The 17,269-nt window shown below is 48.9% G+C and overlaps 1 protein-coding gene across 1 annotated transcript; it reads right to left on the bottom strand.

The window, feature by feature from the left end:
* Positions 1–1,106: 1,106 nt before the first annotated feature.
* ENOX2 (ecto-NOX disulfide-thiol exchanger 2) lies at positions 1,107–16,409 on the bottom strand. The gene is made up of 12 exons (XM_010080216.1): positions 16,298–16,409; positions 15,809–15,964; positions 14,757–14,963; positions 13,051–13,284; positions 12,241–12,453; positions 10,553–10,659; positions 8,343–8,457; positions 7,006–7,187; positions 5,671–5,778; positions 3,533–3,641; positions 2,942–3,027; positions 1,107–1,238 (listed from the first exon to the last, which is right to left on the bottom strand). The coding sequence occupies exons 1-12, from the start codon at positions 16,392–16,394 to the stop codon at positions 1,107–1,109; spliced, it is 1,746 nt and encodes a 581-aa protein (XP_010078518.1). The 5' UTR covers positions 16,395–16,409.
* Between the last annotated feature and the right edge of the window lie 860 nt (positions 16,410–17,269).

The following is a 17,269-nucleotide window of genomic DNA, read 5'->3' as shown; positions in this document are numbered from 1 at the left end:
GCCGGCTGGCTGGAGCGTGACGGTCCCGTTGGCAGCCGGTCCCAAGCGGCGTTCCCCAGGTCTCAGTACTGGGACCAGCTGTTCAATATCTTCATCAACGATCTGGACAAGGGGACAGAACACACCCTCCGTTCACAGACAGCACCAGGCTGGGTGGGAGCACTGATCTGCTCGAGGGCAGGAAAGCTCTACAGAGGGATCTGACGGGCCGGATCGATGGGCCGAGGCTTTTCACCCAGTCTTACCAGCCTTCTGCAGAGGGCTGGGGAGGAGCCTGGCATTTACTGAGGACAGGAGGAACAGCCTTTGGGAAGATTCTGGAGGAGAGAAGCCTGTGCTGCTTGTAGCACTTGCAGAAGTTTGGTCACCAAAGAAAAGGGGGTGGAGGAATTTGGTGGTGAGCCATTACTAAAACAGAGGTCTGATGCAGGCACTCTGCTCCACCCAGGTCAACAAAATTAAATGTAAAAAGTTATTTACAGACTGACTCTGCAACGCACAGAGCACCGGTGGCACTGCCAGAATGACACCTGGCTCCTGGAGACACTGCCTTCATCTCAGCTTAGCTGTTAAACCATTAGCAGAGAAAATAGCACAAAAAAGAACCATTTGTTTGGCTCAGAGAACTTCTGTTTGAACATACCTCGGTTTGTAATCATAGAAATGTCTAAAAAAAGGCCTTTATTTTTTTTTTTCCCTTTTGGTGATTCTAGAAACCAGAAAATGCCTCTTTGATGTTGTTTCAGAGGACAGTCCATGGCTGTTCCTACCAGTAAAAAGAATGTACAGGCTAAGAGATGCGGGCACACAAAACACACACAACATTGGCAAAACACCTAGGCAACACGCTGCGCCGAAAAATATCGACATGAACTTTTTTCACAAAATATATTGAACAGCACTTGCCCGTTGACAAATACCTCATCAAAGAAGCTACAGAACTTGAAGTTTCTTCCAGTGCTGCTCTGGACGGACAGTTTCACTTACATATCATGCCACTCGAGTCTGTGATGCGTGCAAGATAATTATCACGTGCAGAGGTAAGCAGCGTCCCAGGTTTTCTCAGCGTACGTATCCTGCCGTTGCTTCCAGCGTTAAGTCGAAGCTCAAGTCATTTTCAATCCATCAAAGCCACAAAACTTCCACCTTTTCTCTAGGCTGGCCCCAACCCCGCTCAGCTCCTGCCTGAACGTGTTCTGGAGCCGAGTCATGAGAACTTCCACTTCTGCGGTGCAGATCTGGGGAAAGAGAAGGCAAATGTCACCGAAAATGAAGAGGTTTTGGTTGTGGAAGCCCTGCAATGACTGCCACCTCACAGACTGGGATGAGAAGACCAGTTATCAGCTATGTCGTTAGAGGGTGGAGTGAGCCTGGGAAACACCAACCGGCGAGCTGTGCTTTCCTAGAATAGGGAAAATTAAAGAGTAAGTGCTAAACAAAAGCAGCTGGAAAAGCTCCAACCACAAGAAATTATTCCAACTGAAACAAAGCCGCTGAAAATTTTGAATTGGAGTAGTAAATGTTTCATCTAACTGTAATGGTTTAGGAAGACAAGAGTCAGGTGAGGAAGAACACCTACAAGCATTAAGCAAGAAATTAGCCAACCTCATAAGAGTACAAGGACGAGAAAATTAATTGAGAAAAAGGGACTCCACTGGGCAGAATCAGAAGAGAGGTCAACTAGCGGGCAAGGGAGGAAGAGTTCTTACTTCAGCCCTAAAGACCACGAGGGGGAACCTCTGTGCACGTGCAAAAGGACATCTGCATATGTTAATGAGTTCCAGGAAATCTTCTGTTTATGTAGAGAATTCCAGGGAATTTACCCAATACGTGTAAGTTTGCAACAACTATTCTCTGCAGCTCTGCTCCTTGGTTGGAGCGCTTAAGGTGGAGCTCTCCCGGTGCGGCACAGAAAGGAACGCCTGCTGACCAGCTCCAAGCTCTGGTGAGTTCATCTCCTCCAGTCACCACGCTGGCTAGCCCCCCAAACGGTACAGGAGAGGAGCGAGAGGCAGTTTCCTGGAACTCCTCTGCACAGTCCCTCCCGGTTTATCTGGAAAGGAGTCCAGAGCCAGGACACACAGAAATACCCAGGGAACAGCGGCTGCTTGCTATACCACAGAAAACGCACGTGCACGGCTCCTGGGGCTGCCCCTCTCCATCCCCACACTTAGCACTGAGCCCTGGAGCAGGGACGGATGCAGTGCTCGTGCTTTTTTGCCTCACACAGCACCCTCCTAAAAATGACTTCACGGACAATATCAGAGACAGAAAAGGTTCTGCGAAGGGCTGCAGGATGAGAAATACACAAAAACTTTGCTGAAAGACAGAAAAGCATTCTGACTGTTCAGTTTAGAGAGAGTATATCCAAACAGCGGCATGGCAGGTGTTAGAAGATAACAGTATGCAGGAGGCGGGTTGTTTGCTCTGCTCTTTAGAGGTCATAAGGGAAACCAAGGCAGCAATCTTACAGAGAATAAACAAAAATACCTTCCAGATGGAGATTTTAAAGGTGGAATTTACTGCTGCAAAACACAGCTACCGTCAAGGGGGTTTCTCGATGTACAAGCAGGATTAGACACGGACATCGGCAGTAGAACATCCCCCTCGCCCCTGTATTGAGGTTAACCTAAGCTGCGCCAGCGCTAAGCCAGAAGCTGGGTTGCTCTGAGCACCCTGGGCTAGGGGAAGGTGCCCCTGCCCACGGCAGGGAGGTTGGAACTAGATGGTCTTTAAAGGTCCCTCCCAACCGAAACCATTCTATGATTTTACGAAAGTTCGCCCTTTCCTTTGTTCTCTTCCAGTAAACTGTTCCAGTTCAAACACACCAGTCAGCCTGCACCGCTCCCAGGGCAGGAGCGAAGCCCCACAGACCCGGCGCTCGGGGCACACACACGCTGCCCGGGCTGGCGCAGGGAGCGGGGAGCGATGGTGCACCCACCTTGCTGTCCAGACGCTGCAGGTAGGAGCAGATGTACTCGATGCTCGCTCCAAACGGGTGCACGTGCAGAAACGTTGAAATTATTCCTGGGGAAAGGAACACCACAAAGGTCATTCTCATGAGACAAGAGCCAGCTGAGAACATCGGCGCTGTGTTCCTCCTGGCACAAAGGGATGGAATCGGGCATGTTTGGGTTTCAGTACAGGGAGGTTTGGCTCAGACGGCAAAGGAAGCGCCAGCTCACCAGTGCAGCTGGTCAGCACGTAAAACACACCCCACCGCTCTCAGACCTTGCCTGACCTGGTGATGTGCCCAGTGGTGAACCACACTGAGATGGTCACACACGTGGGATGTGTGTTTCCCTTTCCCAAGGAGCTACCCAGTGCTTAGGGCTGAAAAGTCACATCATGACATGTTATTTTTCAAGATTACTAGGAATAGGCAGGGGGAAAGGAAATAAAAAGGGCAGCAGATACCCCTGCGTTGTAAACCTGAGGTCCCCAATCCCTTGGTGAGCATCGCTTGAAAGCGCTGGCAGTACCATGAAGGGAGGTCTCCAGCATCGCCATCCCGCCCAGCAGAAGAACCTACCAACCAAGAGAACTTCTCGTTCGGATTTCACAGGACTATTGCTCAACGTCTTCTCAACCGGACACTCCTTCTCCTGGCTACACGCACACACTCTGGATGTGCTGCTCTCCTGCAACAAAACCAGAGGGCCCGTTCCGCACGGCAGGCACTCCCCCGCATCGCGCAGCAGCTCGGCCGGACTCCGCAGAGCCTGTATCTTTGTTTTCCTGTTTCTGTGAGTCACTGCATTCATCACATTGCTGTATCTACTGTTTATTTTGCAAAATGCTTCCAACAAAGCACAGCTATGCTCGTGCTGCTGTGTCTGAACCATTGAGTTAAAAGCCCACGGAGTTCAGCGAGATGCCACAACACATTTTACCAGCCCTGTTCACTGGTACGATGTCTGCTCTAGAAGAGCCTTATTTTAAATAATAAAAGAAAAAACAGACTAGAAAGCAAGTCTGCAGTGACTAATGCAGATGCAGATGTTTACTTTTCAGTTGCTTAAACCAAGGCAATGTGATTAATGCAGTGTCCAAGGGCAGCAAAGTGTTTAGGATCAGACTGTCCTTGACTCGGGTTTGTGATACTGAATTAAAACAGAATCTTGCACAATTTGTCATCCCCAAAATAAACACAAGACTGCCAGTGATGCAAAGACTTGGTGGGTGCACTAAAACCATGACTTTCTTTTATCCCTCAGTTTGATGCGGAATTCCAGAAGTCTGAGAGCAACAACTGGAAATAGCCTCCAGACGCTAGTGAAAGGGACTGGCCTTGGGCCAACAACAAGGACAGAATTAAACCGTCCCTTGGGTTTGCTTAGCTTCCTACGCCAGTGCAATTCTCAGCTACACAGGACTGAAGCTGTGCGGTCCTGGCCTAAGCAGGCTATCACTCCTTGCTACAGGAGAAAGTACAGGTCTGCACCGTGCAAAGGGAGCTGGGCTCCGGCTGCCCCAGGGACGCAGTCAGCCAGCAGTGTCACCCTGGCAACGCAGCGACCGCTTTCGCTTGGGGATCCAGCAGATATTCTTGAAGGCTCGTTGAAATAACAGTGCAACAGATTCTCTTGCACACCGACACCCATTTCCACACCAGTGTCACAAATCCCTACTGCTCTTCCAGACAGGAGCTGCTAGCAATGGATAACCTGATGGTTTTGATTTGCACGCAGCCTGTATGCACTGCGCTTACACGCTCCACAACAGACCAAATGGGAAAACACTGCTCATTGTATGAGGTGTCCTCACCTCCCTCAGTGAGATATTCTGACTAACGCAGCAGAAAAGACTTCGACTTACATTCCCTTGACAATCAGCTGCATCCCTCTCCTTGTCCTCTTCATCTGCTATGCTTTGCTGTGCACAGGGAAAGTCAAGGAAAGATTACTGATGAGAGTCTGCTGTTTCTGTTCGTTGCTATCAGGCACTGGGATACAAAGCCATTTCTAGTTACAATACATTTATTCGCTTCCCTAGCTCGTGGCACAAAAAGATGGGGCTTAAGATTGAGAATCTGAGACAAGAGCCAGCATCTGGCTCTGTGCTCCTCAGCAAGAAGTGCTGCGGAGCATCTCTGGTCATGTCTGTGCTATGGTGGAGAGGACCCAGCAAGTTTAGATTCATGCACCGGCCCACAATCAAAAGACAGAGAAGAAACAGTACATGTTTATGTTTAGAACAAATCCAGCAAGCATAAGACTATTGTAACACTGAAGAAAACCTTTCATTCCAATAGTGCTTTATGGAGGGCAGATCAAAATACACCCCTAAAATGCAAGTCTAAAAATCAGTGTTCAATAACTCAGACCACTGTTTCTTATTTGTTGAAGCTCATGCTGCATAAAAACACATTTCATCTGTAATACCCCTACATACTATAAAATTAAAGTTAATATTTTACTTGTACGGTCACTTATGCGGATTGTCACACTGATACAGGAAACAATCAGCAAGTTAATCACGGATACACATCCCTCAATTTGGCAGGCAATTTTCTCCAGCTTTCCAAAGACAACTGCTCCTAAGCCAGGGCTGGGCATCTCCTACAAGAGTGCAGAAGGACAGAGGTCCTTCTCTGCGCTCATGCTGGACCATGAAATCCAAGGACCACATTTATTACCGAGGATAAGGAAGATCTGGGATGGCACATACCTGCTCCTTCAGGTTTTCTAATAATGTTTCCATTTTCAGTTTCTCTTCTCTCACTTTTTCTAACTCAGCTTCTCTCTTTTTGTATTCATCTTGGACTTTCAAAAGATGCTGGAAGAGAAAAGATAAACTCAGTTCTTACCCTGCCTTCCACCTCCTACTATTTGAAGACTATAAAACGAACCAGGGCTTTCCCATGAAGACCAGGCAGAGCACATTCACAACAATTAAAAGTTCAGTACACAACAAGAAATCTTTTCTACAATGCACCTTAGGAACATCTTTGCCTATGAGCATACAAAAACCCCACAGCTTTGCAAACACGGGGCAGTAATTCCACCATCACCAAACCTTCGCTGTCCCTGAAATGAAGCATGTGTTGCGCACGAGACCGCGGGCCTGACCCACGTGAAAGCTCCCTCTTCTCTCCCCAGTCTGGTTCAGGCTGTGGCCATACAGCCACACAGGGAAGAGCAGCACAGAAACCAGTCACCTGGAGAAGTCACCCTAAAGTCTTCCTGGGTCTCTAGCCCCACCTGAATAGAGAAGTGTCTTGCAATTTAAGAAAACACTCTGAAACAGCTATGGGATGAGGGATTTGCACTGTTATTTGCACAACTCCACACTGCAGAAAAACGCGACAGCTGCTCAGCGGTGCAGGGTGCTGGCAACAAACACCACGGCAAGCCCTGCGCTGCCCTGACCGGCAGAGCTCAGGAGAAAGGCTGGGCAGTGGATCGCAGCCCACATCTCAGAGGGGAGCAGAATGAAACACTCCAGCCCAGCCTGGTGTCTATCCAGTAGAACCGAGCTGTGGTTGTGGACACACCAGTCTGCTTTCAGAGCAAATCTGTGCTCCTGAATGTGTCCATATGGAAAGCAGATGAGCACAAAAACCTAACTGGACAAACCACTGCAGGCAACAGAGGAAGAGTATAACTGATTCCAGAAGAAACCAGTGCTCAGCAAGCTGCTAACAGCACTGGGCCTCCCAAAAATAGGCAAGATCAAGTCCCCATAAGGAGAAAAGTTTAAACACTAACATGGCAGAAGCACTAGCCCAGCAGCTTTCCTAAGTCAAACCAGGACACACAAATATATGTATATTTTGATTAATGCTTTCTTCCATGCTTAAAATACCCCAAATCAGTTGTTTAATATTTTTCTCCCTCATCCAGAAGAAAAAAAAAAAAAAGATTCATAATCCTAGTCATGAATAGTTACAAACAAACAGCATCTTTTTTCACCAAGGCAGTTCTTCCGGAGTATTCTCTGCTCCACACCACAGCCCCTCTGCCTTTGCAGCAAGGCTGTACCTACAGAAAAACCCCAGCCCACCTTCTGCATGCCCTGCAGAGCCTGCTGGAGAAGCTTCATCTGCTGCTCCTTGGTCGTGTCTTCATCCCTGCTGGCTTTGCCCTGTTCCTGCTTGAGCAGTTCCACCTCGTTCCGGTAGGCGTCCAGCTGCCAGCGCAGACTGTCGTTCTCTTCTTTCAGGGCTTCCACCTGTGACACCAGCGCTGGAGAACAAGGCAGGCAGGGATCAAAAAAATCAAAGAACTGGGGAAAGAAGTCCCTGCGTGCTCCCCCCCAGCGCACAGTGGCTCCATAGCTCCCAGCACCCAAAATCAGCAGCACCAAAATGAATTTCTCCCAACCACTGTGCGATATCTCTTTAGAAAACAAGCTCCTCTGGACAAAGAGCACCTCTCACTAGTGAACGCAGTGTTTAAGTTGGAAGAAAAAAAAAAAAGCAGCAAAAGAACATACTGGGGGGAAATGACCATGCTGGCAAGGAAAGTTTCCCAACCAGCAACGCTGAAAGACTCTGGGACAGGCTCCACTGCACCTTCAGCCAGAATGCCTCCATCAAGTCATGGGATGAAACACCTGTGTCAGTCTGGTGAGCACGTAGGGCTTGATAAATTCAGGAACAGATTTATATAACATTATGGCTGCAAAGACAGCTTCAGCAGGTTTCAAAATGTCCCCATGCTGAGGAAGGCACAGCCCGAATGCAGAGAACGGAGAGATTTTGCCTGGCCAGTTGGCCATCCGCTCTGCTCTTTGCCCCCGTTCACCATCTGGCCACACAGAGCAGGGCAGGCAAGGAGAGTCTCTAAGCTTCTACTACAGCTGGAGGAAAATTCAGAAGGAAGAAAAGACTGGATGTTTTTAGGGAAAATGTTTGGAGACGTGGGCCTTTTGTACTTTTCTGAGGCAGAAGGCAGCTTTGGGACAAACTACATTGCCTAGGACAAACCTAAGGACCTGGCCACTTCTCTTCAGATGATCTAAGCAAAGTGTGGTGAGCAATTGAGAGCACTCAGTCTGGTAAAACAGACCATAGAAAAATTGTGCTTAGACAGGTTCAGGGGCTGGTGGCAAGAGAGCACCAGGAAAATGTTTTGGAGGCACTAAAATGAGAACTCAGCCTCCTACGGCAGGCTCATCCCAGCGCTGGGCAGTCAGCAGCAGTGCACCGAAACATTTTTGTCGCAGGGAGGATGGACAAACACCGGCTACACAACGAGGCACCAAGAGGAAAACAACTGCAGATAACTGCAGTTCCACTGGGACAATTTGGGGGTACGGAACAGACAGAATGGGGCTCCTGAAAGAAACCACTGAAGAGACAAGTACCGTTGTTTATGAGCTGTAAAAAGCAGTTTTACCCGATTCTTCTGTTTCTTTCATCTCTGCTGGATCTTCTATTTCTTCATCAGACATTTCCATTTCCTCCTCTCTTCGAATACCCATCAGTTCATCATTATGAATGTTACGCATTTCCTAAGGTTCAGAAAGTAGAGGGCTTTTTAAAATACAGATTACAAGGAACAGATTGGGCAGATAAAAAGATGCTGAAACCTAAGTCTGCAAAATGCAACTCCATGATACAAGCAAGGGGAAATGATAAAAAAAAATTGGCACAGACTATTAGATGAAGGACAGTGTGTAGCACGAGTCAATCCATCAGTGCTACTGGTATTGCTGGCTCTTCCATCCCCCTCCACTCCTTGCCCCAGAGCAGGCACCAAGCCTTGCCCGCAGTGGAGTTTCTCGGTGAACCCTCTCTCCCATCTGCCCTGTTTGACACCCACACACCTCTCCGACACTCAGCACTGCCCAACCTCACCACTCCACTGGGTCACCACCTTGTGCCTTCTTGCTCACACCCAGACTCCTGCTGCCGCGAGTTGCCATCGGTGCTTTCCCCGGCTCAGCGCCCGTGACGGATGCACCCACTCCGAGCGAGCGGTGCTTTGGTTCAGCTCTCACCCACAAGCGTGCCTGGCTGCAGTCAGCCTGCCGTGCGAACCGTGAGAAGCTGCGCGAGGACGTATCTTCCCAGGAGCTAACAGCACCAGCCCGAGCTGGGACGAGACCAAACGAACCCTGCCCCAGCCACACACGCCCCAAAGCGGGGTTTGACGGCGAGTCCATCACTTGGCGCTACAGAATCCCAGAACACGCTGGCTGGTAGCTGCTGCAGCGTGGGGGGTCACCGGGTCTCAAGCTTCCACAGCTGCTTCGTGAGCTGCCTGGAACACTGCCTTAGGTCACCACTGATAAAACCCAGCCCCTGCGCTGCCCGCCAGGCTCTCCTCCGATGCCATGACCCACAGGACGAAATCCTGCCAGACGCTGTACCGAGAAGACTGAGCCTAAGCCGGGAGAGACCAGCAGGCTGAGCCCAGCAGCAAGTGCTCCTGGAAGAGGCCTCGTCAGCAGTCTCACGGCCTCTTCCCACCGGGAGAACTTACCTTGGAACACAAGACAGCTCCAAATGGAGAGAGCGCTCCCACCCCAGTCAGAGCAAGCAATCTCAGCAAGCAGGAAAGAACAGGAGCACCAGGGCTCAAAGCTGAGGCATCATCTGAACAGACTCTCCACCTGGCTTACCAGGTACCAAACGAAACACCGGCTCCTCCTTCAGCCACTGCGGAAGGTTCGGCTCAGTGGGATTTGGAAGGAGAGTCCCAGAAGTGCAGTCTGATGGGGAGAGCCCAGCTGGGAAGTTCCTAGAAAAGCCCAGCCACTGGGAGCTTCCCAGCCTGGTGCAGACCCATCACCTGCTTTTGACCAGAAGGCCAGCGGCTGGCTATTACCCAACTCCGCAGATTCTTCTCAGGTCACAGCTATGGGGGAAGCTGCCAGCTGCAGCCAAGCAATGTGACATCCCTTCTCCACCGGTGACAGAAGGCAGCATGTATTCCACCACAGACTCCAGGACAAACATCTCCCCAAACCATCACCTTCCCAAGAGACAGTCTGTCTTTACCTTCACTTTTCCTGACATTGTGCCTGACTCCAGTAAGATCTGATGAGATCAGGTAAAGGGCTGAGAACTATTTTTCCTCTTGCAGGAAGAGCAGTTTGAGGGATTTGCCTTCTTCCATCAACCCCACCCCTGTCACCGCCTTTAAATCCTGTATCTCACTGTCAATGTCACTGCATGGGACAAATACACAAATCCCAGAACATCCTCCCTCAGGTTTTCCAGACTGCCCAGCTGCAATTATTTCCACCTCTCCAGTCTGTCAATAAAAACATGATCACACAGATCTCTGATGATGCTCAGGGTTCGTTGGGGTTTTTTAACATCTCTCTAGAAACCTCTCTTGCTTTAACATTAAAAACATCAGAAAACAGATCAATAGTTACTATTACTGTGCACAACTTCCATCAGCATACAGTGCTACTAGTACCACAAATACAAAGAGAAAATGTATTACCTGCAACGCAAGAGACGACTGAGTAACTCCCACCTTACACTGTGAATTAAGGTGTTGTTATCCACGCGAGCATTGCGCAAACTTAACATCAATATCCTGACAAGAAAGAGACTATGCTGGAGGATCTAACACAATAAAAAATTACCAACCTCTGCTTGTTTGCACCACACGCTGATGTTCTTACGCTGAGCTTTCGTGAAATGGTCCCAAGCCTTTTGTTTGGAGGCAGAATGGTACACGGCCACTATCTGCTCGACTGTAGTATCAAATCAGCAGTCAAATCAGGCCAGAATATCATCCAGAGAGGGCAGACAAGAGGAGTAAAGGAGTAAAAAAGTGGAATCAGGCAGGTGGTTTGGCTAACCTTTTCTCATAACACTGTACTGTGCTGAAGCTACGCTCAGGAAAGGGTCCCTGCGCCTGGAAAGAGAAGCGTGGACTTCACCAGGCCAGTGTCAAACGCTCCCAGAGTAACGGTCAACTGGGAAAAGGGCAGCTGCTCTCAACTGGGAAAAAAAGGAAGGCACACACTGCGCTGAAAAATATTCAAATATTCTGTGCAACGCTGCCTGTGAGTGCAACAGGTACACCCGGGGAGCACTGGCTCTCTGCAGCGGGATGCCTGGGTACAGCGGTGGAAGCTGGCACCCTGGATGTTCCTCTGCCCAGTGGCGCCGTGCCCACGAACAGTGCCACAGCCTGGCCCGTGCCTACTGCAGGACCAGGATTCTGGCATCAGCCATCAGCTTTTCTTGTTCCAGAGCTCTATTCATTCGAAAGTATTTTTCTAGAAAATTTGCAGAGGTTTTTGGAAAAACAAAGTGCCCCTCCTGGGAGGAGAGCTCACCCAACAGCAGAAAGCACATCAAATTTTTTTTTTTTTAACGCTTGTGATGCTGTAGTAGGCGTTATTCTGACAAAATAAAATCAGCTCTTGGCTACTTAGATTAACCTGTGAGTGGATGAGATATCAGTGGGTGTTTTGTAGAGCGGAGTTGCATGTTACTGTCTATTACTACTTACTCTGAAGCACTTATTGTATTTTCCTCTGGACCGTGTGCCCATATTTTTTACCATTAACAGAATTAAAAAAAAAAATTAAAATCAAGTATCAAACAAGTAACAGTCAAAACCACTGAATATAAAACCAATAGTTAAGAATATTCACAGCCTAGTTAAGAATATTCACAGCCTAGCCAGGGGGCTCAAGGAGACTAAGTACGATTGTGGAGAAGGCACTCTGAAAGGTACTCTTAAAAAAAAAAGTAAAAAAATATTGACTTACTAGAAAAAGGATGTGTAAGAGATAATGAACAGTTTGAGGAATTGTTATAAATTACATCTTGGAAATAATATAGCCCGTGCCTCTTCCTTGATTTCATGGTTTAATAAAGTACTGGGATTTGAAAGACCCAGGTTCAAAAAGCTGTTCTGCAAGGGTTGAACAGGGTGTTGAGAACACTCTGCTGCATCCTACCTTTGGCGAATAAATCCTGCACACTTCGCTGAGGCACCAGTTACCAGGAACTTACCTTGTCTGTGCACAGAGTGGAGGTGAAAAGATGACAAATACTAATAGACTACAATTAAAAAAGGAAAAAAATTAAGAATTCATTCCCTCCTCCCCCCAGATGCGGACTCTCACTCCAATAAAGAGTACCACAAGAAACTTTTGCCACGTTCATGATCTATGCCTACAGATCAACCGGAGCTGCACAGAAGCCATTGCTGCTTCTTTTCCTGGAGCTCTTTCAGCGTGGCCTTTCCAGGATCTAGAAATTAAGTGTCTTCCCTACAACAACAGACAGCCAACATTCAGCGTGGAAACACTACTCACACTGAACCAGAATCCCTGAGAGAGCGAGTTTGAATTTCTCTTTAGCTTCTTCCATCTCTTTCTCGTGAGCTGCCTTCTCATTCACCAGCCTGCGGATGTGGCTGTTGGCCGACTGGATCATGGAGTAGAAGTTGTTGGCTGTCCTCCTATTCACTTCTCCCCGCTCTATCCAGGTCAGCAAGGTCTGTATGGCTTCCGAGAACTTGGTGTCATCTGCAGCGAGAAAGGAGACCTTGGTACCACAGCACCACAGGGTGGCTTGTGCAGCTTGCGGGTCCTTGCCTGGCACCGTTGAACTGCTCTCTTCCAAAGGCCAACTCCCTTCGGGTGGCCAACCACAACTCCAGAAAGCCCTGTGTTATCCGACTACAATGCTATACAAAGGCAGGCAAGCCTACCACCAAGCTGGTGGAGCAAACCGGTTGTCGAGGTGCAACAAGAGGAGGACCGACTGCTAGAAACCCAAGAGAACTTCACCTGCCTGTTCAGATGTACCTTCACGAAAGAAAATATCATCCAGCCCCAAAAGAATCAGGCCACACGTGCCTCTCTTAGGCTTCAAATAAGGTTTTAGGACTTACGCTAATCCTTTTAACATGAACAGAAGTGGTTTGGAAGAAACCATTGTACTCAAAGCATGGGTTTGTTTTTACAAGAAGACAATTGTGAAAAAGAGATGGCGAGGAGAGCGGCTGTGCGCAGCCCGAGGGCTGTCTGAACAGGCTCCGCAGGCTCTAGGTGGCACCATCATTTCAGTGCAGCAAGGTGACAACTGGAGAACACCAGTCTGTCCCAGCCAGAACCACTCACCTTTCAGTTTCTCAGCGACAACACTGCACTCGTGGTCAGAGTAATGGACGACGGGCGGCGGGGAGGGCGGGCGGAAGCGCTCCTCTTCCAGCCTCCTGCGATGGCGCTCCTCTCTCGCCAGCATCCGCTGCTTACACTCCCACTCGTACAGATCGTCCCGAGCCTGAGCAAAATCCACATGCAGGCGTCCAGTATCCTTCTTGTCTGTGCTGGAGCCCAGCCTGATGCGATAGCCTGGCAGTGATGAGAAGAGTGTGCTTACCGGAGGCTCCTGCCACCCGCCAGTGCCCGTCTCATTCCTGCAGAGCCAGAAAACCCCTGAACTCAAGAGTTTACTGCAGAGTTTAGCACACAGAGAGCGATGCTGGAAAAGGAAACTGTGAGGGGGTTTGCTGCCAGCTGCCTACATTTTGCACATGCTAGGCAAGATCTCACACGGGCTGGTTTGTTTCACAAGCTCCAGAAATCGGAGATAGGAAGGGGGGATTGAGGTGAGACACGGCAGAGAGGGCAGCAGATGGATGGGGGTAACCTTGGGAAGAGCCCCCATCATCCGGTGGGAGCGGGAATAAGGTCAGCAAACGCGAACGTCCAGGTGTGGGAACTCTTCTCACCAGCAGTCTGCAGGACTCCTGGAGTTTCACATCAAACCTGCTAGAAGGCTCTCTGCTGTGATTAAGAAAAGCAGAGGTGGGATGTGCAGAAGAAAATCTAAACTACGGAGAGGCTTTGTACAATGAACAAACCCAGAATAACGCTTGCACATGGAGGACACTGGTGACTGTGCACATGGCCAGCTACAAGCAGAGAACGCCCTAGCTCAAGAGGTGGTACTGGCTACGTAGGGGTAACCACAAAGAGACACAGCTCTTACTAACGGGGCACTGCAGGTCTAACTCAATTCTGCAGTCTCTGGAAAGAGACGCAATGCTTACAGTCAGTCAGAAGTCCTACAGAAAAGTTTCCATTATTTTAAACAGCAAAGAGCATTTCCCTCGCTTACTTCCACAATCTCATCTCTCTGAGAGTATGGGCTTTTCGATTTGTTAATATATTGAGAGAATTAATTTGGAAGGGATTGTAGGATGGCAGTAGAAAGCATTACTGTATTCTTCCAGAATGCAGAGAGTCAGGTGGAGAGCCCAGGCTGCTGGGGGCAGGTGTAACCACCCCAGCAAACACACCCGATCTGCCAGCGATGCAGCCTGCCAACACCAGCCATGAGGTCTCTGCCCTCCGCGAAACAAACCTCTTAAAACCCTACGGATGCAGAACAGAGTATCCCTAGGCAAGAGGAGTCCAGGTGTTCAAGCTCTGATGGCTAACAGAAAAAAATACTGATAAAAGTCAAGCACACCACCCAATTAACAAGCAATCGAGAGCAACTACAAATTTTTATAGGACCCATTATGTACAGAATGTGCTGGATGTTTATCCAGGTAAGATAGGGATGAACTCTGTACTTCATCCTGATATCCTGCAGAGGTTTGCAGTACCCAGGGTCACAAAGCATTGCTCTCTTTCCTATCAGGAGCTGTTTGCATGTGTTTAAGCAGAAATGCAAAAGCAGCAGGAAAAGAGGCTAACTGACACAACATTAGACAAATCTTCCCAGGGCAACAAAGCCTACCATTATAGCTATAAAAAAGTCATTCCATCTCTGTCCCAGAATTTTAAGCTGCTATCTGAGACACACATACACCTACCAGAAAGATAAAGCGCCTTGTCCACCATGAACTCCTCAGCAAAGCGGATATGACAGAAATTCTTCTTGCTCTTTCGAATAGCTATGACTTCCCCACACTGTTCAAACACTTCCATAATGATCTGCTCGGTCGCGTTCTCCGGCAGTCCTCCAACGAACACCGTCTTACACCCCGGGGGCCTCTCTCTTGTTGCTGGAGGGGGAAGGTCTGCAGAGAGGAGGAGAGAAAGCAGACCAGGTTAGTTTTTGTTTTGTCAGCGCACGTTCCTTTCATCTGCCCTTCTCTCCTGGGAGACGACCAGACCATCCTGGCTTCCTTCAAACCCACACCTAGCCACGCCGCCTTCGACTTTACGAGCAGCAGATCTAGAGCACTGCTGAGGCGCTATACGAGAACATGCATGTTTTTCCAGCCTGTTTCAAACAAAAGATCTCAGGAGCCTGAAGCCCTCCAAACACTCTCCCTAGCGCAAGCAAAGGTTCACTGAGCTCCTGGCACAGAACACAAGCAGCACTGCGATCTCAAAACTTCATCATGGGAGGTGCTCTACTAGCATTAGTAGTTTGAAGGGGATCCTTGTTTCTTGCTACAGCCTGGTGAGCCCTGACTGTCTGTTTCTTTCAGATTTCTGTCTTATTTCCCACTGCCTCTACTCTCCTTCCATCACATTCTGCAATCCCCAGAGCACAGACCCAGCACGGACCACGCTGGCTGATCCAATCCCCCTACCACGCAGAGCTCACTGTCTTTGAAGCCTTGGATAACACAAGCAAGAATCATGCCATGAAGATTAGACTTCAAATATCCAGGGACTGGAACGCTTTCTTCCTGAGTTCCTATCAATCTAACAACTGAAAAGGCGATTTACCAAAATGGCAAACACCCGGTGACAAGAACAGGCTTTTCCTACTGCTCCCTCACCTGCCTGTCAGCACCTAGTCCCTGCTGACTCGCCCAGAGCTCTTCTCTCTTGTACTTTTTTATACATACACACACCTACACACATATTCCTATACAGACAGACAGAAATGGGACAAAACACAAATAGTTACGTGGGTTAGGCGGGAAGAGAGTGCAGCTTTTGCAGTGAATGATCTCCTTCACGGCAGGCATGTCCGGAGGGATGGGAGGTGGGACTATTCCCAAGCCTGGCATCATGGGGTTGATGGGAGGGATGCCAGTCATCATCCCAAGAGCAGGATCAAAATCTAAATGAGAGAGAGGATAAGGGAGTCAGGTAGTGGTTTGGACTCACACAGTAACTGTTCATTCAGACAGCACTCTGAATCCACTGCAGAGTATCTAGAGGTACCCCACAAGAACCACTGTTTGCATCAAAAACCATGTATTCTCATTTCCTCTGAAATCAGTTTTAAACCACTGGCCTCTAAACAAATCACTTGCAGATGTTAATGTATTTCAAACACAGCTCACTAATGTTTTTGTATGCAGAAGGCACTTATCTGACTCAACTGAAATCGGTTCTTCCCAAAGACGTGTTTGAAAGCAAAGGTGGGCGCAGCCTGGATGAGCTCACGTACCAGGCAGGAGGGGCTGTCCTGCCATCCCCATGGGAGCCATCCCCAGGTTGTTCATCGCAGTGGTCCAGGCAGCTGGGTCGGACATTGGCAAGCCCATCGGAATGGAGTCGAGGCTTAGATTTCCGCCACCATCTGCTGAGAGGAAAAAAAGTGATTAAGAGCTTAGTGCATATCTGAGCTCTTCTGCAGGGCATGTGTCGCCCAGCGAGGCTGTGCAGGATCAGCATCCAAACCCAGATTTGAACCTCACACATAGGAAAGAGCCAAATGAAAGAAATAAACAGTCTCATCCCTCTCAAGTAGACGACACTCTACAGAAGCAAGGTCTATGAAAACACTGCCTTCCAAGAGCATTTAAATAAATTACGGTTTATCCACTGCAATCAACAGCTCTAAGGGGCCTTAAAGGAGCAATGATTAAAGGTCAGGGGTACGCTCTGATTCCACCCAAGAGATTCATGAAGGACAAACATTCAGCAGGTATAAATTGTCATAACTGCGCTGGATTTAACCGAGATAACCAGTCTGTTCCAGCAGAGAGTACTTTCACGAGCAGACATTGCTCTTCCATGCTAAAAGGGGAAACGAAGCAAAGATCAACGTCACGCTGCTGACAGCAGCAGCACCAGTGTTATCTACTCCCAGTCCAGCAGAGTTGTCCGGCAATCCAGGCGGAACAATTAACACTATACAAACAGGTGGCTTAATTAAGCATCCAAACCTTCTCCGGTGATTCAGCTGGGTCAACCACGTCCACCTCCTGCATTAACACCTCAGCCTAGCACTGGTCTTCGGTCTATGCTCACATGGATGCCTCCTCTGCTGCCAGCCACCGACCTGCTGCTCAGCTCACCTGGAGGAACATTTGCTCTCTTCCTCTTCTTGCCCGCATCACTTCCATCCTCGGCTGGGCTTTCCGACACCCGCGGGCCAGCAGCACTGCCCAACTGCAGAGATGATTTGGCGTTGGCA

Source organism: Pterocles gutturalis, unplaced genomic scaffold (assembly GCF_000699245.1).
Source record: "Pterocles gutturalis isolate BGI_N339 unplaced genomic scaffold, ASM69924v1 scaffold5869, whole genome shotgun sequence".
Lineage (NCBI taxonomy): Eukaryota > Metazoa > Chordata > Aves > Pterocliformes > Pteroclidae > Pterocles > Pterocles gutturalis.
The sequence above is the reverse complement of the archived record's forward strand: the minus strand, read 5'-3'. Positions and strand labels throughout refer to the sequence as shown.